General features: G+C 43.7%; 1 protein-coding gene across 5 annotated transcripts in view; it reads left to right on the top strand.

Annotated features, from left to right (window-relative positions):
* Positions 1-3,182: 3,182 nt before the first annotated feature.
* The window catches only part of ZNF131 (zinc finger protein 131), a 32,477-nt gene continuing 13,010 nt past the window's right edge, over positions 3,183-22,649 (top strand). For 2 of the 5 annotated variants that reach the window (XM_068535295.1, XM_068535298.1), the window contains exons 1-4: positions 3,850-4,055; positions 4,273-4,411; positions 5,395-5,496; positions 12,719-12,863. In XM_068535295.1, the coding sequence (XP_068391396.1) occupies positions 4,288-4,411; positions 5,395-5,496; positions 12,719-12,863 (371 nt within the window). In that variant the 5' untranslated portion in view covers positions 3,850-4,055; positions 4,273-4,287. Of the gene's footprint in view, positions 3,378-3,849; positions 4,056-4,272; positions 4,412-5,394; positions 5,497-12,718; positions 12,864-22,649 lie in introns of those variants that run through there. The other 3 variants (XM_068535296.1, XM_068535297.1, XM_068535300.1) reach the window with 3 other exon arrangements.

Consider the following 22,649-nt stretch of genomic DNA (forward strand, 5'->3'; position numbering starts at 1 on the left):
TTGCAGTAGTCTAGAACTGAATCTGCAATATCTCCGAGGTGTGCCTGTCGTTCCACCACTGTATGATTACTTTCCTTTGACTGTGGGCTGTACCTGGTGACTTGCTTCTAACAAATAGGATACAGAAAAGTGATGGAATGTCACTTCTGAGATTAGGTTACAAAAAGACTTTGGCTTCAGGCTTCCCTGGTGGTGCAGTGGTTAAGAATCCACCTGCCAATGCAGGGGACGTGGGTTCGAGCCTTGGTCCGGGAAGATCCCACATGCCGCGGAGCAACTAAGCCTGTGCACCACAACTACTGAGTCTGCACTCTAGAGCCTGCAAGATGCAACTACTGAGCCCACGTGCCACAACCACTGAAGCCCATGTGCCTACAGCCCATGCTCTGCAACAAGAAAAGCCACTGCAATGAGAAGCCCACGCACCACCATGAAGAGTAGCCCCCTGCTCGCACTACTAGAGAAAGCCCGCCTGCAGCAATGAAGACCTAATGCAGCCAAAAATAAATAAATAAATAAATAAAAATTTTTTTTAATCTATTAAAAAAAAAAAAGACTTTGGCTTCTGTCTTGCTTGTTCTCTCTTGCTCTGATGGAATCTAGCTGTCAGTCCCTATTGTGAGCCCCAGATGGAGGGAGGTGGTATAAAGAAAATTGAAGTCCTCAGTCTAATAGCCCAGGGGAAACTGACCTCTATCAACAACCACTTAAGAGAACTTGGAAGCAGATCCTGCCCTAGCCAAGCGTTGAGATGAGAGCAGCCCCAGCAAACATCTTGATTAGAAACTTGTGAGAGACCCTGAAAATCCAGCTAAGTGATATCCTCAGACCCACAGAAATTGTGAAATAACAATATTGTTTTAAGCCACTACATTTTGGGGCAATTTGTTACACAGCCTTAAATAACTAATACATCTCCCAATCTCAAACTTTTCCTCCCCAACACACACACACACACACACACACACACACACACACACACACACCTTTCTTCTCCTAATCTTGGCTTTTAACAGATGACCTGCCCACCTATTTCATAGAGAAAATAGAGGTTTTCAGTTAGACGGGAATTTTCTCAACCTCCTGGAAGCAAATCTACACTCCTGAGAGCACCAAATCTATTAATCCTTCCAGTGCTAACAGATGTTCTTCTTATCTAAGGCTGATTCATTCACCTATCCTCTCAACTTCATCTTCTTCAGTCTCTTCCTCTCTTGCACAATTAGCCCCTTTTCCTCCTGTATTTTTATCGTCTTCCACTGCTGGATTCTTCTCTATCAGCATTTAAGTTGTTTAAGTCTCTCCCATACCAAAACACAAAAACTAAAACTGGCTTGACCTATCACCCTCTACAGGTACTCCTTTCTTTCCTCCCTTATTTTTTAATGAGAGTTCTGTCATTGTCAACTCAACTTATTTTCCTAATTATTCCTTAACCTACTTATTTATTCCTAGACTCCCCCACCCCCCATGGAACATTCCTAATCTTTATTTAACTTGAGCACTTTGCAGCATTTGGCACTGCTGATCATACCCTGTCTTTTGAAACACTGACCTCCATGAAGTCATACTCCTCTGGTTTTCCTCCTTTCTCCAGCTGCCATACTGTCCTTTCAGGTTCTTTTTTTCCTACTAAACCCATAAACGTTGATACTTCTCAGGGATAAAGTCCTACACCTTCTTCCATTCTGACCCTGTAAGGCCAAGAGAGTCCAAATTCAAATGCTTTAAGAAAAAGGCAAGTAAAAATGAATGATATGCACTGGGACTAAGACACTAAAAAGTGATGGGGGCTATGGTGAACTAGATAGTTCAAATCCCATTTAGAGACGGCAATCTCTATTTGGCTTAATCCAATTGTTATTTTATAGGAAAGTAGCCGTATAGACTGGAATTTCCAAAATGCTTATTTCTAGGTGCAATTTCTTCGTCTTAAAAACATGCTGTGAATAATAATGATAATGATAATATTAAACCACAGCAGTCCAATTTAACCTACAAGCTGCTCGTCTCTCAACCCTGCAGATTCTCCCTATCCCTGCAGATCTCATCTATTTCCATGGCTTCAATATCCACTTTATGCTAAATTTTTCCAAATCTCTAAGGTTAGCTCTCTGCTCCATGTTCTATACGGATCCATATATAGTTGCCTTTATTTTTTTTTGGCTGCACCACACGGCTTGCAGGATCTTAGTTCCCCCGACCAGGGACTGAACCCCTGCAACGGAAGCGCACAGTCCTAACCACTGGACCACCAGGCAATTCCCTCTATCAATTTTCTAATCCCATTCGCCACCATGGTTTCATCTAGATTACTAACAGCCTCCCAACTGGTCTCTACTTCTATTTTGTCCCATTTAATCTATTCTCCGTAGAATTCTCTTTAAAAAGTAAAATTTACGATGTCACTATCCTGTTCAACCTCCAAGACTTCCCTTTGGGATTATAAGAAAATCTAACATCTTCAACACTGTTTCCAAGGCCCCTGTGGGTCTGCCCAGCAACATTCCTTCAGTTCCCGGAATGCTATAATCTTGGTGCCTCTGCATGTTCTTGGCTAAGAACACTCAGACTTCATATTGCTTCTTATAGGTCACTAGTTTTCCTTGACCTCCAGATTATCTTGTTCTTCACATCTCATAACACTCAGCAGTCAGCACCCAGCCAATTCACTGTTCAGAATGTCTATTTACTCCATCATACTAAGATTGGGAAGGCAGAAACCACATATGCCTTGTTCACCATCGGAATTCCCAGTCCCTTAAACAGCGCCTAGCACAACGCTGGCTCTCAATAAATGTCGGTTGAAATAATGATTACATTTACTCTTGCAGACAGCTATTTAAATCCTTCCCTAATCCCTAATCCTAATCTTTCTTTTGAGAGAAAGGAGTAAGTAAGTCTTGACTATCTCATTCTCAAAAAGCCAATTTCAGAGGCATGAATGAATGACCCAGTCACGTGAGGCTGATTATGGGTCACTGGCCACTTTAAGCGCGGGGGTTGGGGAATGGAGAGCTGCAGTAACAGCACCATGCGTAAATAATCGAGCAGCTACAGGTCCTGAGCCTAGCAAACACGTGCTGCCCGCCGAGCACGGAGAGGGCGGGCACCCAGGAGGAAGATCCTAGGCGGCCGGAACGTGCTCGCGCCCGTGGCCGCCGCCGCCCGCGCCGCGGCCGTCCGGGTCTCGGAGCGAGCGCACGTGCGCCGGCCGGACCCAAGCAGAGGGAGCGCCCGGGCACTCGCGAGGAAATGGCGGGCGAGGCGCTGTTCAGGGTTAGGGAAAAGTGTGGGGCGAGTTACGCCCCGAGAGGGGAGAGTAGAGAAGGTAAGGCTTTCGGGACGGAAAGGAGAGAGGGAGGATCGTGAGCTAGGTAAGGCGGCCCGACCTAGGCCTTGGGAGGAGAGGGGGCGGGGTGGGGGCAGTGGTATAAAGGTACACCTGAAACTGGCTGCGAGTTTATTCTAAGGTCCGGGTCGGAAGTGCTCACACCTGGAGTCTGGTGCGGGTGGGTGGAAGGTGGAGCTCCACCCCGACAAAGCCAGGCCCTCAACCGGCCCAACCCCACCACAGCCCGACTTCCTCCTCCCAGCTCGGGCGGCCTGGCCTCCTCGAGCGCCAAATCCCCTCGGTTAGCTCCGCCCCGCCACTAGAGGAGGGCGGGTGGGGGCGTGGGCCGCCCACTCCCTCGTCTGCGCTCAGTCGGCGTCCGCGTCAGCCGGAGCCCGACGCGGTGACGCGGCACGTCGACGTAAGTGACGCGCAGGCCCGGGCCGCTCCTCCTTCCTTGAGTGAGTGCCGGCCCGGTCTGGGCGGGGGAGAAGAGGGAGGGCGGGGGAGGGAGAGGCGACCGGGGAGTCGTAGTGGGCCGCGGGCCGGACCGGGTCCCGGGGCGGCGGGAGCCAGGGCCGGGCCGAAGGGCTTGGCGGGCCGTTAGAGGGCCGTGGCGGCTGTCGGGTCTCCTCCCCTGCCGGAATTGCGCGCCCCGGAGCCCGGAGCCTCCGGCGCTGTGCCCACCCCGCTCCAGCTCGCGTCTCCCGACTCCAATTAGGTCAGGCTCGGAGTCCCGCGGCCGCGGCTCCGGCCCCCAACGCGCGGCGGCCGCCCGGCTCGCCTTTCTTTCTTCCCTCGCCTTCCTCTCCTCTTGCCTCACCCTCCCCCCTTCTTTTCACGTTGCTGGGGTTTTGTTTTTTGTTGTTTTATGCTTTAGGGGTTTTGTTCCTCAGCCCGAGCTCATGGGTGTACATTATCATGCTCCTCTTTTGTAGAACAACCCGACGGCCATGGAGGCCGAAGAGACGATGGAATGCCTTCAGGAGTTCCCTGAACATCATAAAATGATCCTGGACCGATTGAATGAACAGCGAGAGCAGGACCGGTTTACTGACATCACCCTGATTGTCGACGGTGGGTAGCGTGGTGGGCCGAGGAGCGAATTTGTGGCTTCAGATCTTCTCTCCCCTTCCCCCATCCGCCTTTTTTATCCACCTTCTATGGACTCCCTATCGAAAGTCTGCGGACGGTGTGCTCTGGACCCCGAGGACACTTATCTGTGTCTCTTCACGTAGACCATGCGGCAGAAGGATAGTCACGCTTTCAACATAATCATGGCATTTTAACTTCTTGCAGCCTTTTGAAGTGTTCGCATTGTACACTTGAGTGCAAGGTGGCGGGGATAGGGAGGATGTCTGTAAATGTTTGGTTAGTAGATTTCTGCTGCTAAGCTGCTTTGAGCAGTCTTTCACAGGAGTCATTTGGGAAGTGTTCTTTCTAGTTTCCCAAATGGTCTTGGAGGGAAAATGTGAGAGATGCCTTTGCAGCACTGGTACCCCCTTTGGTAACCCCCAAAATAAAATGTGGTCTTTACCAGTCTTAGGAGTTGTTATTATAATGGATGCAAACCCAGCTTGGGTATCTTTTCTGTTTAGTGAAAATAGACTTCTTGAGGCAAGCTATTCTTTATTATAGCCTACAGCAGGTCTGCTGTAGGTTGAGTGTCCAAATATTAGGCATACTAAAATGTTTTGCATAGCAAACACATCCAGCTCGGTGCTTATTCTGTGGCTTTTTCTTCTCTTTTCAAATGACGTATAACCTTTTGGGTTGTGTTTATATTTAGCAGTTTCAACTGAATAGGATATGCCTTTGACTTAAGTGGTACCTCCTGAAATGTTGTAAGGTGGCCTTTATAAAGCTGACTTAATAAGGCCCTTGAGATAAAGATCCTACTTCATGTCTAATTGAGATTTAAATTTGTCAAGATAGCTGCCCAGAATATAGTTTTATAATTATATTAAGAAAGACCTATTTTACTTTAATTTCTTAACTTGTTTTATAGTTTTATATTTGATTTTTGTGAATATGATGATTTTATTTTGTTTTTTCTCTAGGACACCATTTTAAGGCCCACAAGGCTGTTTTGGCTGCTTGCAGCAAGTTCTTTTACAAATTCTTTCAGGAGTTTACTCAGGAACCTTTGGTGGAGATAGAAGGTAAATGCTTGTTTTAAATACAATATCTAGCAAGCATTATAATTTGATGAAGAAGTTTTAGGCAGTTAATTTAGCAAGATACCATGGGAAACAGGCATCAATGGTTTCTATTCGGTGACTGGATAAATTGTTCTTTTGACACCTGAGAATTCTTACTTTTAGTAACGTGCTTCCTAAAATGATCTTCCAGGAAAAACTCTTACGTTAAACGGTTGGTCTCTTAAAGGAGTCTTTTCCATTGCTAATACCAATGATCACTGTCTTTTGAAAACATGTATTAAAAGTGAATTTCCATCTTATTTAGTGGGCTTATGTTTCAGACTGGTCCAGATGCTGCAGGCCTCTGTATTAGCAGCATGACATGCACAGTGTGAAGTGGGCTGTCATAATATGGAAAAGGCTAGGAAAGATTAACTGAAGTAGCATTCAGAAGAAGTTCTAGTGGCTATAGAAAGTCTAGGATAGAAGGGGGTCATCTACTAGATACTGTCTTAAAATAGAAATTTTTATACGTGTTTGACTTTTTGTGATAATAGCCCACCAAGTGCCAGGTATTATGCTATGTAGTTTGTGTGCATTTTCTGAGGTTCACAGCAGTGCTTTGAAGTAAGTGGTTTTATGTCCAATTTACATATCAGGGAGCAGGCTCTAAAAGGTTACTTGACTGAGGTTGCCCAGCTAGCAAGAGATTCAGTTTGTGCTATTAATTCTGCTACTACAATACCTAGCCCTCTATCCCTCAATCCAAAACTGTAGGAAATAAATCAGCTTACCTACATAAATACAGGGTTCTTGAGTTTGGGTTTTGTATCTCTCTCAGTGTGTATATATTCTCTGTTATGAATGGGTTGCCTAGAAACAGTATTCCCTTGGAAAAATTTGGTGTCTAGGGGAGTAAAGAAAACGTAGAGTTAAGAGTATTCTCTTATTTTGATAGTTCCAGCTTATCTAGCATTCTGGCTGGTATCCATAGATAGATTATCTTTGATTATCTGTGATGGACAGAACACAGGCATGATGGAAATCCTCAAAGCTTACTAAAGTGAGAATCCATCAGCCTAGATGGTATTTGTTTCTGTTACAAGGCAAAGTTTTGTCCATTTATTCACCTGAGGTACTGAGACCCCAGGCAGGTTACTTTAGCTCAGTTGCATATTTGCCTCTTCATCTGAAAAGTGGGTTAATAGGCCTGTACTAATGATTAATTGAAATAGCATCTGCAGAGTGCCTGGCGTAGTGTTTGGTGCATTGTCAAAGCTTAATAGATTGGGGCTATTTATCAGATTTAATACCTATTATAATATACCGTGCCAGACCCAGGAAATGAGAAATTGATTAATAAGACAGCAAATTAATAAGACAGAGAATTTGCAAATTTAATCATTGATAAGCAACAGTTAAGGAGTGCAAAAAATGTTGCAGAGAATTTTGTTGCAGAATGGTGTCACTAAGGAGGGAGGATGAGTGGTTTAGTTTACTTTAGAGAGAAGAAGGATTTCAAAGATGAGTCAACTTCTGGGCAGAATCTTAAGTCGAAAAATAAGTGGCCCAGGCTAGAATATGCATTGCTGGTGGAGTGTGGAGTACTGACCTACCTGGAGAAGTAGGGTCTTTTCTTCTGAAGACTAATCACCTTGGGATTATCTCTTATACTTCTGATGTGTCCATTATATTACAGGACACACAACTTTCAGTATTTAAACTATAGAAAGTAAGAAAAAAAAATGTAAAAACATTCTTTCTGTTTTTGTTATTTGCCAGATTCAGGTTTAAAAAATCAATTTGGCTCAATGTCTTCTTAAGCTCTTAACTTTGGAATTGCTGTACTATCTGGCTAGGTCACCTGGCTGTAGAGAAAGCCCTGGGCATGCACTTAGAAAACCTGACTTGTAGTCCCAGCTTTACTGTTTGTCAGCTGTGTAACATTGGGCGTCTTAGCTTCCTTTTTTCTCTTTTAATCTGCAGAATATGTCAAGTAATTTTGGATTATGTCATGGGCATTATTTTTTTCCTCTTTTTTTTTTTTTTTTTTTGGTCTGTGTCAGGTCGTTGAGTCATGTGGGATCTTTCGTTACGGTGCAAGGTCTCTTTGTTGCGTGTTTGGGCTTCTCTCTAGTTGTGGTGCGTGTGCTCTGTAGCTTGCGGCACGTGGGCTTAGTTGCCCCGCAGCATGTGGGATCTTAGTTCCCCAACCAGGGATCGAACCCGCATCCCCTGCATTGGAAGGCGGATTCTTTACCACTGGACCACCAGGGAAGTCCCTGTCATGTGCATTTTGAATATTATGTTTTGACACTCTGCGTGCTGTTAGAATCCTCTGGAGAATGCTTTTGGTTTTTGTTGTTGTTTTGATTTTGTTTTGTTTTAGCAGACAATCAACCTGATTAGGTTCAGACTGCCTTGTGTGGACTGTGGATCCAATTCCAATTTAGTTTTCAGAATCTTTGTGGTTCTATTCAGGTCCCAGGTGTGCCGACCTGGGTGGTAGTCCACAGTGTAATTCTCAAAGCCTTTGCTGTGCTGCCTCACGTCATTTTTGCACACGTGCAGCTGGGTGGTGAGCTCAAGACTGCATACACAGATTTAAAGGACCTTTCTCCAGCTCCCCCTCCTGATTTTCTCTGTACTTCAGCTCCCCTGAGCTCCCTTTCCTGGTCCTCTGGCTGGAGAACTAGGAGTTTAGCCTCCCTGTGCTGTCATACATTTTCTGCAGTGGAATCCATTTCCTGGATAATAACATGGTGAGAGAAGAAAATAACAAGAATTCTCTCCATGCTCTTCAGATGATAATCTCTTTCCTAGTTCTCAGCCAGAGAGAACTTTCTCTTAGAGTTGAGGTGCCTGCTTGGTGGCAACTAGCCATAGATGTGCAGCGCCAGAACTGGGGCTTGTCTTGAGGGAGGGCTGAGAGGGGAATAAAAACCAGCTATTTTTCCCACCCCCACACACTCTCCATCCCCTTTGCTGGTTCTCTAGCCAGAAAGAGTTTCTCTCGGAGCTTTTTCTGTCTGCACCTGCTACCCAATTATGGGAGTTGGGCTGTCCTCAAGCTGGGTTATGTGGGAGGAAAAATATAAAACCAGGAAACTTACTGCTGTTCTTTGAGTTTTGATTTCTCTCCCCAGTCTTTTTGCTTCTGTTTTTTCTTCAGAGTCCTTGTATATTTGCTTTATGTATTCTTTTCAGGATTTTTAGTTGTAATCAATGGACAAGATAGGGTGGAGTATGCGTTCTTCATCCTAGCTAGAACTAGAACTCCCATCTGTAAGATAGGGACGGTTCTCGTCTTTAGCCGCTCATTAGAAACACCAGGGGAGCTTTTGCAAGTACTAATACCCGGGCTTTTTCTCCAGATCAGTTAAATCGGTCTTTGAGGGGTGAGATCCAAGCATCTGTATTTAAAAGTTCTCTAGGTCCTTGTTATTCAGGGCGTGGTCTGAGGATCAGTAATGCATGGGCATCACCGGTGAGCTTGTTAGAACTGTAGACTCTCAGGCTCCACCCTAGACCTACTGAATCAGAACAGAATCCTCAGATGATTCCTTTGTACAGCAAAGTTAGGGCAGCACTGCCCTGGGACAAGTCCAGCATGCAGCCAGTGTTGAGAACCACTGCCTTATAGGGTTTTGTAAAAGCAAATGTATGTAAAGAGAATTTAAATTGTAATATGCTCTATGAGTATAAACTGTCATTAGATGCAAGCTGAGCCAGCTCTCTCCCTGTTTCCTGGGTCCCTGGTGAAGTAAGTTACCTTTGATTAGGACTGCAGGTTCACCTTTGACTTAAGTCAAAATTGTTGTCCTCGAAGCCAGCTGCATCCCAGCTCCGCTTTGTGACTTGGATTCACACCATATAAAATCTTCAGCAGACATTCACTCCCTTGTTCACAACACAACAGCCTTCTCCTAACCCGAGCCTCCAATTTTCCAAATCCATTCTTTACTTATCCTGAAACCACAGTTCCATAAGCACCTAGTTTCTCTCAAACAGCAACTAACTCTACCATCGTGTCCAAAATCTTAGCCCCTAATATCAAGGACAAAACATCCAAGCACATATTCATGCATCCTATTTGAGTAGGAGTTTTCCACCGGTTGAGGAATTCTGTAAGACTAGAGAAATTCCAGAATGCCCACCCCCCCTTTTGCCTCTTCCTAAGGGGAAAAATGACTCAGGTTAAGGTGTTTATATTAACATTTTTCTTAGATACTTAGAAAAATTATATATTATGAAAGGAGTAAGGAATTGAGAAAATGGGCTGAAATTTGAAAGTTACCAAACTAGTCCTGATAGAGTATAAAATATTTTTGCAGCTGTACATCATCTATCAACGCTTCACTTACCTCGGCAGGTGTTATAAGTTTGGTTCCTGTTAGCTAATTAGGTCAGTGGCTTATTCCTAGGACCAGTGTTGGACTGGCCACATAAGAAGCACTTAGGGTGGGCTTCCCTGGTGGCTCAGCGGTTAAGAATCCGCCTGCCAATGCAGGGGACTAAGGGATCGATCCCTGATCTGGGAAGATCCCCGATGCCGCGGAGCAACTAAGCCTGTGCGCTACAACTACGGAGCTTGCGCTCTAGAGCCCACGAGCCACAACTACTGAGCCCGCGCACCTAGAGCCTGTGCTCTGCAACAAGAGAAGCCACCGCAGTGAGAAGCCCGTGCACTGCCACGGAGAGTAGCCCCCGCCCGCCGCAATTAGAGAAAGCCTGTGCGCAGCAATGAAGACCCAGCGCAGCCAAAAATAAAACAAATAAATAAGTAAATTTATTTTTAAAAAAGAAGCACTTAGGGTGCTTATAAAAAACAGTTCCCTATCCCAGTTTTGATTCTGGAGATCAGGGACCCATGCTTAAGTCTACAGGTGATTCTGATTAACCAAGATTGGGAGCTAAATCCATAAATTCTTGGAGGCCAGTTGCTTCTTGAAATTACTAATTTTTAGAATTTTCTAAGGTAATCCACTGTGTGTATTACATAATACTCCCATTGGGGTCTGGGGCAATATCCTATAACCAAATAATAATGCAATGTATTATTAATAAGCAGCATAGCTTATTAATGTTTAAGTGGGATAAAGATTATAAATAGCCTCATGTCAGTTCAGATCAAATTTTGCTGCCAAATTTATGGGAAAACTTCTGGTTTTAAGAGATTTGGGGGACTTTGGAAATATGAGTAAAAGATTGCAGTCCTGTAGTGAATGAGACATGGGTATTCAAACTCTTCCAAGCAGGAATGTTTCCTACCATCATCCTATTTAAAAATCTTTATCATGGACTTTGGAGTCAGGCCATCTGGGTTTGATTCTAGTATTATCACTTAACAACTATGTGACTTTCGCAAGTTACTTAACTTCTCTGTGCCTCAATTTCCTCATCCGTAAAATGGGGATTATAATAGTACTTCATAGGGTTGTCAGGAGGATTAAGTCAGTTGATTATTTGTAAAGTGTTTAGAGCCCTGCCTGATATGTATAGTAGGCATACATATGTGTGTTTGATTAAAAATCAAAATCTCATTCTGCTTCAGGAAAAATTTACACATTGTTTTTCGGAAAGATTTCTGTTGCACTTTTAAATGTTTGGTCAAAACACCTTAAAAAAACCCCAGCAAAATCTAAGTTGTCTGTTCCTCAGGCTACTCTCATATAATAAAGAACATGGTTAAAAGACAACCAGGAGGAAAAAGATTAGGGGACCCAATAAATTAGCCATTAATGAATCCAGTTATTTTTCGTTTGCTTATTTGGTAGCATGTAACTTGGTCATATTACATTATATTTTATGGTGCTTCTCAATATTCAGATTGTTTTCAGGCATTTTGAAGATGAGTTTTCTGAGGCTCAGAGGTTCTGACTTGCCCCAGATTGCACAGGTCATGGAGAGACTGAACTGAAACTTGAAAGTTGGCTTCCTGAATGATGTTTTTTCCTAACACAAATAGAAGATGGTGGATATTCCACCAGTATTCTTACTGTTGTCCTGAAGGCCACATTCAGGTGTATAAAGTGCATGGGAAGAACATAAAAATATTTTTTCTTTTCCTATTTTTTTTTTCTTTTTTGGCCACCCGGAGCGGCTTGTGGGATCTTAGTTCCCCAACCAGGGATTGAACCAGCGCCCTTGGCAGTGAAAGCGTGGAGTCCTAACCACTGGACTGCCAGGAAATTCCTGTTTTGTATTTGTAATTGTGCATATTGTGTGCAGCTTGGTCTTGGGCATTTCTTAGCATTAAAAAAATCTATAAAAACAAGTTTTCTCTTTGTTCCTGTCAGTAGCTTTTCATAGCCTTGCATTAGCAGGCTGAAACAATATTATATAGCATTGAAGAGCACAAAGAAGTATAGAGTATCATTTTGGGCCAAAATTTAAACAGAAACTTGCAAAGCAAGCTTGGAATTGTGGAAGCTTAATTCTGAAAGTGACTTTAGCCTTTATCCATTTATACCTACGTTGTGTGCCTGCATTTTAGGAAGCCTTGTGTTAGATACTGTGAGGTGGGTGTAGAGGCAAATTTCCATAAAGCAGCTTACAGTCAAGAGTTGTCCATGAATTTCAACTATAAGACCAGGTACAGAGTTCAGCCTGAGGGAACTATTAAAGAGGTTCATTAAAGGTGTGGCATTAAAATTGGTCCTTCAAGGGTGGTAGGATTTGTCGAGGTAAGGTGATTAAGCATTCAGGATGGAGGGTGTTAAGGAAGGCAAGGAAATTCTTAGAAAGTGAAGGGTTTGTTTGAGGATCAGTATATAGTGTGGGTTTGATATAGTTTAAAATTTGGAAGGAAAAATAGTGGTAAGTAGAAAAATAATGTGAAGGACCTTGAAATAAAGGCAGAATGGTACTGAACTTTATTTGCTAAGCTTTTGAAAGCTATTGATGATTTTGGAGCTGAGTTGACACAGAGCTCCCTGGCAGGAAACATAGCATGTCTGATGTAATAGCCCATTCGTGTATTTGAGTGATAGATTTTACTGTTCTGTAAGAGCCTTAGGAAGTCTTTGGGAAAGATCTTAAAGTAGTTTGCTAGTTAGTGCTGAACTTGGCTACAAAATTATTATACTGTAAATGAGAATTCTGCCAGGAAATTATCTTCCAAAATGACAAATACTAATCATTTTCCAAACACTGGGCTTCTATTTTTTCTTTACTAAATGTTATAAGATTTGAATCAATGTGAATACATGTTAATGCATGTCTTTTTTTTTTTTTTTAACAGGTGTTAGTAAAATGGCCTTTCGTCATTTGATTGAGTTCACATATACAGCAAAATTAATGATACAAGGAGAAGAAGAAGCCAACGATGTATGGAAAGCAGCAGAGTTTCTACAAATGCTAGAAGCTATCAAAGCCCTGGAAGTCAGGTAATTACTTATTTCCTTAATGAGGAACAAATAGTTATATTCAGTTATGTTCACCCTGACTGTTAGTCAAGAATTTATTATGTCATGCCATAAGGAACTGATTTCCTTAGTGAGGCAGAGGTAGTTATATTCAGTCATGTTCACCCTGTTAGTCAAGAATGTATTGTATGTATCATGCCGTAAAGAACTGATGTTTTGAAATTAAGAATATGTATTTAAGGATCTATAAAGTTCTACTGGTTATGATTGTTCTTTCCCTCACGCTTGATTTCTTGTCCTTATGTAAAAACTGTGCTAATATTAACTCAAGTAGCATCCTTTGTTTCTAATAAAATAAGGAGGACTAGGCATCTTTTTAAGAGTTCTCTGGGTTCCTATAAACTATTCTGCGGATTCAGGTTGTTAATTGTACCAAGACTTACTCTAAAAACAGTTTGGCTTACAAAGATTAATATGGTACTGTTTAAAAATAAGTGAGGAAATCGGTGAAGATATAAGAAATAGGCCAGGTGGAAGTGATAATCAGTGAAGTTAGAAATGTGATGGCCAAAATGCATGCTGTTTAAGTCTGTACAGTTGCTAGATGGGCTGAGTCTAGCTCTGAGTTCTGAAGTACCTAGCGCAAAGAAAAAGGGGAAAAAAACACCTCAGTTACATTATTTATAATAAGATGAGAACAAATCAATTGCTTAGGAGCCATTCTTGGTATTAAAATGCACAATTTCTCATAGGAAGTTATTAGGAAAACATTAAGTGATACAATGAATAAAGACCTCAACATCTTACATAATGAATAGTGGCATGGTAGTGTCTAAGAACAAGAGCTCTGGAGTCAGACTGCCTCGGTCTGCTATCAGCTGCTCAGTTTCCTTATCTGTCAAATGGGGATAAAAATGGTGCTTTCTACATAGGATTATTTGTGAGGGTTAAATGAATGAATGAATGTAAAGTGGTTAGCATGGAGTCTGGCACAGGGGTTGTTATTATCTCCTGGCTTTGTTTCTTGTGACCCTCAATATAGATCAGTGGTATAACACTAATGTGCAATTTGGTAAAATCAGTTTCACATGGGACAGAATGATCTAGTCTGACTCACTGATGTGGTTCAGTCAAAAGATATAACTTAGAATAACTAAGAAATAATTGAACTGTAGTCATCCAAAAATACTTTTTCTCCTAATGAGCTTTTAATTAGTTTGGTGACAGCTCAAGATTAGACTTTTCTGACAAGAGCATGGTGTGTATATTTTCTCTGATGACTAGTGCCTGGCACATAGTAGGTGTGCAGTAAACATTTATGAATGGATGGATGGGTGCATGCCCATTAAAACCAAGCCAGTATTCTCCTGCAGAGAGAGCTAAGACATGGATAACAAAATAGAGGTGTGTTGAGGATATATACCTGATTAGGTCATACCTTCTCAATATGGAGGTAGACTAGGGGAATATATATGCATGAGGCAACATCATATTTGTGGTTAAATCCTGTATGAGAACTTTTTGAAAACATGTTCTGTGTGGTCCCTTTGCTGCTCACGGTAGCGAGTAGCATCTAACTACAGGGAAAGTCCTGAGTAACAGAACATTGGAATATATTCTGTGACAACGGCCCAGGTTGGATTTGGTAGGCATTTAATTGAGTTCACGTGTCTAGTCATTGGGTAAGAACAGCTGGGTACAGCTGTTTTACTAGGCCTATTTAGAACCTTTTAGAAGGTTTATTATTATAAGACTGGGATCCTTATAATAATTATTGACCGTCAGCGCTTTACAATATAAATATAGTAGCATGTTGAATTGTTTCATGAACCAGTTAGGCATGCAGTATACTCTGAAGAATTCTTCAGAAAGATAGCAGTATTACATATTGGCTGTTTATAATTGGCTGTGTATAATGTTATACAATTTAGGAATAAAAATTACATAATGTAGTTGTGTTTAAATCAACCGGTGAAGGCAACTCTCTATTGAGTAGACTATTGTATAACTTTTGCAGGTACGGAAGGTGAATAAGGCTCTTCTCACATTTGCAATATGCAAGTATTTTTGGAATATAGTGTACACTTTTTGAATGGCACTGAAAAAAAATACTAGGACCTTATTTTGCTGAAATTGCATCATTGTTTATTTAAAACTGTAGGAGAAGGTTCCTGTTATTTGTTAGGAAGAAGCATTTGCCTTACAGATTTTTTCCTCCCCAGCCTTTTAAGATGTAATTTACATATAATACAATTCACCCATTTTAATGTAGAGTTTGAATTTTGTTAATTGTACACAGTGGTGTAACTACCACCACATTCAAGACATAAAAACATTCCTATCACCCTAAGTTTTCTTATGACCCTGCAGTCGACCCTGATCCCCAGCCCCAGGCAACCAGTGATCTGATTTTTATCACTGTGGCTTTACCTTATTTAGAATGTCATATAAATGGATTCCTAAGGCGTGTAGTCTTTCGTCTTTGACTTTCTTCACTTAGCGTCATGTTTTAGAGGTTTGTCCATGTTGTTGTGGGATCCTTTTTATTGCCGATTGTTATTCCATTGTATGGATATACCATCTGTTATGGACATTTAGGTTGTTTCCAGTTTTTGACTGTTACAAATAAAGTGGCTACGAATGTTTGTGTGTAGGTCTTTGGACATATGGTTTTATTTCTCTCAGTAAATACCTAGTATTGGAATAGTTGGGTTGTATGGTAGATGTATTTAATTTTTTTTTAAGAAACTGCCAAACTGTTTTCCAAAGTGATACATTCCAACTTGCAGTGTATGAGAGTTGCAACTGCTCCACGGCCTTGCTAACACTTGGTATGATCGTACTTTTTCATTTTAGCCACGTTGGTAGGTATATAGCGGTTTTAATTTGCATCTCCCTAATGACTAATGATGTTGAACATTTTTTCATGTGCTTTGTTGCCATCTGTTTATCTTTTTTGGTGAAGTATCTTTTGCCCATTTTTAAAATCGGGGTATTATCAGGAACTGTGACAGGTGGAAGACTTTATCCTATTTGCAAGCTAATAAGTTGGCCTGCCACATTTTTATGGATGCTGGCAGAAAGCATGAAACTCATGCGTCAGAAAGGACTTTATTTCTCTCACAGCATATGGAGCAGCATGAGTTTCATGTTCGTATCAACGTGAAGCTCATGCTGCCGCCCCCGCCCCGCCCTGAGTCCAGTGGGGAATGATGCAGTGGCCTCGGTGTGTACCGTGCTCACAGTGATTTACATCACAGTTGAGGAACCCTGGGCTTTAGGAAACCCAAATCTTTTATAATGAGCTGTAAGCAAACCTGCCCAGCTTTTGCCCCAGAGGGGCTGTTATCTTTATTATTCTGGGTAATAAACGAACCTGCCCTCCACTCTGGTGGAAGACAGGCTCTATCTTCTAAGGCAATTCGCTGTACAGACAACCTTGAAAAGATAGAACAAAAGACTGCCAGTGCGTTTGTGTATAAGGTATGCAGAAACATGAGGGATCCATGGAGAGTTTTCTTCTACACTGTTTCAGCTTCTGGTGAATTTTCCCATGAGCACACTACTCCGTGACCACTCTGATTAATCTGACAAATAGGGGACTGAGACCTAATCCATTCGGTTTTTCTTACACTGGATTTAATTAAGACAACTATCAACAGCACTCCCAAGTAGCAGGATGTGGCCACCCTGCGGTGCTAAGCTTAACCGTGCACCTGCCCCCGCTAAGGTCCTACACTCAACCAACTGAACAAATCCCTAGAAAGCCAGGTGGCTTTCTCCTTTAGTTTGTGTATTGACTCTTCCACTTAGCCCTAAGCATTACTCTAAGTATCGCAAGATGTTTTAGCAATTGCACAGCCTGAGCATTGGCCCACAGGGAGGAAGTCTAGGGCAAGTCAAGCGTCCGTAATAACCCTGGCCAGTGATTTGAGGCTGACTTGAATACCTTCCAGAGCCCAAGTGGTGTCATTGATCACATTGTCTTGAGTCAGGCACAAAGGTACCACCTTTTTATTTGGATGACTCCCATTGTAGGGAAAACTGCCCGTAGGGCTTGCGTAAATAAGTCAGTTATTCCTCCAGGACGCTCCCCCAAGTAACCAAGGGTAGCCTCACTTTTCTTCTTTTGGCTGCCCAGGCGGCATGTGGGATCTTAGCTCCCCGACCAGGGATTGAACCCGTGCCCCCTGCATTGGAAGTGCGGGGTCTTAACCACTGGACTGCCGGGGAAGTCCCAAGGGTAGCCTCATTTTGGAGAGACCTCCATGGTCATCTGAGAAAGTGATCTACCAGTGGTGTTTCCCTAAACACTGGATGGTCCCTTCTTCCCACCTAAGAGTTGCAAGGCATATTTTTGGGAGGGAAGGAAGTTAGTACCTGGCTTCCACACAGGAAGTATAGTTGTCTGTGCCCCCAAAGGGGGACCTTCATCAGTCAGGGGCACAGGTTGACATTGTCACCAACGTGGTCTCCCTCTTTCCCAGCTCAGAATGATTGGGTCTCGGCCCTGTTTTTGGACTGAATGTCTGAGGGCAGCCAGTACAGTCTGTTCTGTTTTTCCTGAGCACCTGGATGCCAGCTGAATGGCAGTCAGCCACCTCACGAACTGAGCCTCAGCTTTGGGAATGGTGGTGGGCAAACGTCTCGTGTTTTGCATGGGGCATGCAGGACGCTTGGCCATCCCCTGCTGTTTGCAAAATACTTCTCGGTAAAGTTAAGGGAGATGGTGATCCAGTTGTCAGAGCCCTCTGGCGTGGGATGACAGATCCAGCAAGTTGCAACAGTTGGGGAGAGCTGCATGAGAGCCTCTTCCTACCTGAGGAAGGCTCTAAGAGCAGTTCTGAAGAACAAAGATTTTTAATGTCCCTTCTTCCCCCATACCTCCTGGAGTCTAAGAGGTTCTCTCTCCAGGTTCCAGGGTGGTGGTTCTCCCTCCACCTCCACAAAATCAGTGTATCCCATTCCAGTAGCTGTAACTTAATCCCTTTTCCAGTCATCTCCTCCCCTTACCCAGACCTTTCATCTGGAATGGTCAGGGACAAGAATATTTTATAAAACTTAAGAGACCCGTTATGTCTCCCACTTTGGCTCACAAGGGCCAATCTGATTGTACTTGGCAAGCAGTATATTCAACCAAGTGGTCATTATTCTTAGGATCTAAGATGATGTCCATTCAATAAGAGAGTCCAGATGGCTGAACTTGAACTAGGTTTGAATCTGCTAGGCCCACTTTTGACCAGGCTGTCACCTGGAGGTGGTACCAACCAGGCTGTCCCAGGGTTGCCATTAGGCAGAAGGAAAAAGATCGTGTCTGTGAATGGTCGGGACAGATCCTGAACTTCCATTTAGGTTTATGTAACTTCCCACCCCATTAGGCTTGCTCATTACCCAGGAGGCAGCTAAAAACAGATGATCCTTTTCTGGGGAGAGCTGAGTTTGATGACCAAACTGCCTTAATAGGACTTTTGGACAAGGAGGAAGTGAGGGAAGTAGAGTCTGAAATCTTTTTGAGTCAGTAATTGAGGAAACTATTGCAATTCTCTACAATATCAATATCTGTGGATGGCAGGGAGCTTGGAAGTTTTAACAATACCTTGACTAACAGCCAATTGAATAGCTTTTGGTGCATCATTATCAGACTGCAGATGGTCCAGAAAGCTAAACATATCACACAGCTTAGTTTCAAGAGCCATATGGTGTGGCCAGAACCAACTGCTAAGACTGGAACAGCAACAGTGTAACCTGAAAAAGTGTCAGTAGCTGTGAGGCATCAGGGATAGCCCTGAGATGGGGTGAAAGGTCTAGTGTAGTCGGTCTGCCAGGAACAGTTGGACACAGTGCCCTGTATGATTTGGCCTCATTCACCGTGAGACAAACAGGCCACCTTTGGCAGGTGTCACAAGTCTGACATGCGGTAGCAACTTCTCCATCAGAAGCATAGGGTCTTTGACTTTCTGCTCAGTCTCTGATGGTGGATGTGTCACCATGTTCAGAATAATGTTGGGCCTAGGTGGCAGTGATGGAAGTCTGGGCAGTGTAGGTTGATAAGCAACTTGATTCCAGTTGGTATCAGAGAACAGGCTTTTACCATGAGCGTCTAATCAGTTATCCAGAGAGTTGAATCAATAGCTGCTCTTCGTTTCCACAGTTGTGGAAAGATGGGTGTCTGATCTGCCAAGACTTCCAGGTCTCCCAGACAGCTTGGCCATTTGCAACAGCCCAAGAGTCAGTAAGAATACAACAAGGCTCATAGTGGAGAGTGTCGTCCAGAGCGACGAAGACAGCCTTGAGTTCTGCCTTCTGAGCAGAGCAGCCATGTCCACTTTTGGTTTCGCAGAGTTGGTGCTGAGGATGAGCATCTGCAGCAGCCCAGTGAATACCAGCCTTCTGCTTAGCCAAACGATTAGTGAATCAAAGACCCCATCGATCTAGTGGCTTTCTCTGGGCAGCAGCGTGGGGGAGCTACCACTTTCTCATGTAAAGCCGAGAGACCAACTGCTTTCTTGACTGTCACTATTTCTTTATGACCAGTGAGACTTGTTGGGCACATCTTAACCTTGCTAGTCATGAAGTCTTAGTTAACACACTCCCAAACGGCGGTATCAGGCTAGAGAGCCTCAAAGTTTCCATGGATCAGGCATCACTTAACAAGAGTCCATGGAGCAAGCTAATCCTTTCTTGTCAAAGGGAGTGTACCTTGTAGCCATGTCAGGGAATTGGCAAGTCTAAAATCCAGGTAATACCTTGGGGTGCAGACGATCTCCCTTTGCCAGAAGCTCTGATCTGCAAAAAGCGTCAGTCTCAGAGACTTACAGCTCAAAGAGGTCGTTAGGGTTTTGGGGCCCTAAGGTAGAGATTGTGCCACAGCTTGATGGAAACTTCCAATGCAGCCTGTTGGTTGGAGCCCCACTTAAAAGACGCTGTTTTGCAGATTGACTGATATAACGAAGAAAGTAGAATGTGCAGGTGAGGCACATACTGTCTCTGGTACCTAAAAAGTCCAATAAGATGCTGGGCTTCATTTTTTTTTTTTTTTTTTTTTTTTTTGGCTGTGTTGGGTCTTCGTTTCTCTGCGAGGGCTTTCTCTAGTTGCGGCAAGCGGGGGCCACTCTTCATTGCGGTGCGCGGGCCTCTCACCATTGTGGCCTCTCTTGTTGCAGAGCACAGGCTCCAGATGTGCAGGCTCAGTAGTTGTGGCTCACGGGCCCAGTTGCTCCATGGCATGTGAGATCCTCCCAGACCAGGGCTCGACCCCGCGTCCCCTGCCTTAGCAGGCAGACTCTCAACCACTGCGCCACCAGGGAAGCCCCTGGGCTTCATTTTTGGTGGGAAGAGGGAGGAGGTGAAAAAACAGTTTTTCTTTTACTGCTGCAGGGGATTGAGTGTTGTGAATCTGCCTGTCTAGTCCCAAGAAACTTTACCTGGTGAGCAGTCCTCTGAATTTTGTTGGGATTTGTCAGCAACCTCTGCTGGTAGAGGTGTCATAACACTACGGTCAGGGCCTTTGAGACTGAGACTTCTGGCTTGCCAGTCAGTAGGGTATCAACAGTATAGTACAAATTTTAGATATCAAAAGATAAGACACTTGTGCTAAATCCTGACCCAGCTACTGGTGGCTAACGTTAGGGGAGTTTGTTCCAGTAGCTCTTCTCTACGTGTGGCTCTTCTCAATTGGGATGTTCCATCTCTGGTACTTATGGGATGAGAAGTGGTAAATGCACATGCCATATCAATCCCTGCTGTGCATTCAGATGTCAAAGCAACAACAGTATGTAGAATCAGGCCCACCCACAGGGTCAGGACAGCCTCCCTTTCCTGCTGTGAACCTTGCCCAAGCCCCATCAGTTGAATGTAAGCGCCTCGTCTCTGTGGAACCAGGTGGGATGGTGAGTTGGACACCTGCTGGATAAAACAGAGCCATGGAAGTTTGAGTCTCTCCCATTCTTGAGTTTTCCTCAGCATACTTGGATGCATATATGGTGTCTTCACTGTTTACCCTTGGGAACAAGGAGACCTTGGCTCCAATCCTAATTATCTTTCTCCAAGCTGGTGAGGTCAAGTTAGAGGCAAAGGGAAGGTAGAAGGGGGGGAAGTGGTGTGGAGGGAGAAAGTGATTCTCTGCCAGTGAGCAAGGCACATTTTGGTTTCAAGCAGCACTGGAGCTGCATGTGGCCCAGCCAAACAAACCTCCAGTGTTTTCAGCCCACTCAAAGCCCTCTATCAGGCAGCAGAGTCATCACTGCTGACACTCTCAGTGTCAGTTTGGGGGACTCCTTGATTCAGTAGCCCCATCCACATTGATTTCTAGTTGGGGCCATGTGCTTTATGCCTTTTAGCTGACTCAGACTTGACTTCTGCAGTGGTGGCTTTTTTTTAAAGAGTGTAGCTTAATCTTGGACATTTGCTGCCCCACTGTCATGATAACGTCTCTTACACTTTTTCCTGGTCTAACATAAAAGGGGGCTTTTCAGCAGGCCTGACCAAAGAATTTTATATTGCTTTGGATCCTTTTTTCATTCCCCAGTGACTCATCTTCATCAGCATTATAAACCCAGTTGGGCAGGAAGACTCTTACTAGTCAATGCCTCATCGTAGGAATTTGCTTCAGAGAAGTCTTTTCAAGAGCATCCAAAGCACCCTTATGGCAGCCAGGACCCACTGCAAAAAAACTCAAACCTTTTACAGTCATCTCCAAATAGATCTGAGGTGGACATGACAAACTGCAGGAGGAGCTGAGCCCTGAGATGGCCCAGGTGTTGCAATTCTTCCTTGCTCTACAAGCATTATGTTGCCCCCTCATCTCCCATGTGGACCAGCCAAAGTTCTAATGACTCAACTGGTTTCTGCTTGTAGCAGTTGTGAATTTCCCTCTTGACACACTTGGTTTAGGTACATGTGACAGTAAGTTGTCTATAAAGGGGCAGAACCTTCTATCTCCACCCTCCTACTCCCTTTGAACCTTAGTGTTAATTGTTACTGTGGGCAGACTTCAGGCTGACCACCCAGTTGGCAGGGAAGTCCTCCCCTGCCTCCCCCACCCCTAGCAAGTTTGCAGCAACTGGGACACCATTCCAGCAGCTGTCCGTAAACTTACGGACCAGTACTCATCCTGTAACCACCTTCTCAGTTTTTCCTCATTAATGGGTGTTTTCGTTTCCTGGGGCTACCATAACAAAGTACCATGAATTGCATGTCTTAAAACAGCACGAATGTATTCTCTCACAGTTTTCGAGGCTAGAAGTCCTAAATCAAAGTGTTGGTAGGGCCATGTTCCCTCAAAAGCCTCTAGGGGAGAATCCTTCCTTGCCCTTTCTAGTTTCTGGTAGCCCCAGGTGTTCCTTGGCTTGTGGCAGCATACCTCCAATCTCTACCTGTATCTTCACATTGCCGTCTTCCTTCAGTGTTTTCATATGGCCTTCTCTTCTTTGGGTCCACATGTCCCTCTTCTTATAAAGACTTAGTTCGAGTAGGGCCTGCTCTAATGACCTCATCTTAACTTAATTGCATCTGCGAAGACAATTCTAAATAAGGTCACATTCACAGGTATCAGGGGTCAGGACTTCATCATATCTTTTAGGGGGCACACAGTTGAACTCAGAGCAATAGGCAAATAAGTAGAGGACCATTTATTGCCCAGTTGACCATACAATTTGGTAAACAGGTTTACTGCCAGCTCTAGTAGACTTCCTCAGATTCCATTTGCTCTGTGAGGTCTCATCCTTCCTGTTCCAGAAAGCCTTGTCTTTTTCAGCATCCTGTTCTTGGTTGCCAAACTTTGGCAAGATCTGTGAGGGATCTGAGTTT

Source organism: Eschrichtius robustus, chromosome 2 (genome assembly GCF_028021215.1).
Source record: "Eschrichtius robustus isolate mEscRob2 chromosome 2, mEscRob2.pri, whole genome shotgun sequence".
Taxonomy (NCBI): domain Eukaryota; kingdom Metazoa; phylum Chordata; class Mammalia; order Artiodactyla; family Eschrichtiidae; genus Eschrichtius; species Eschrichtius robustus.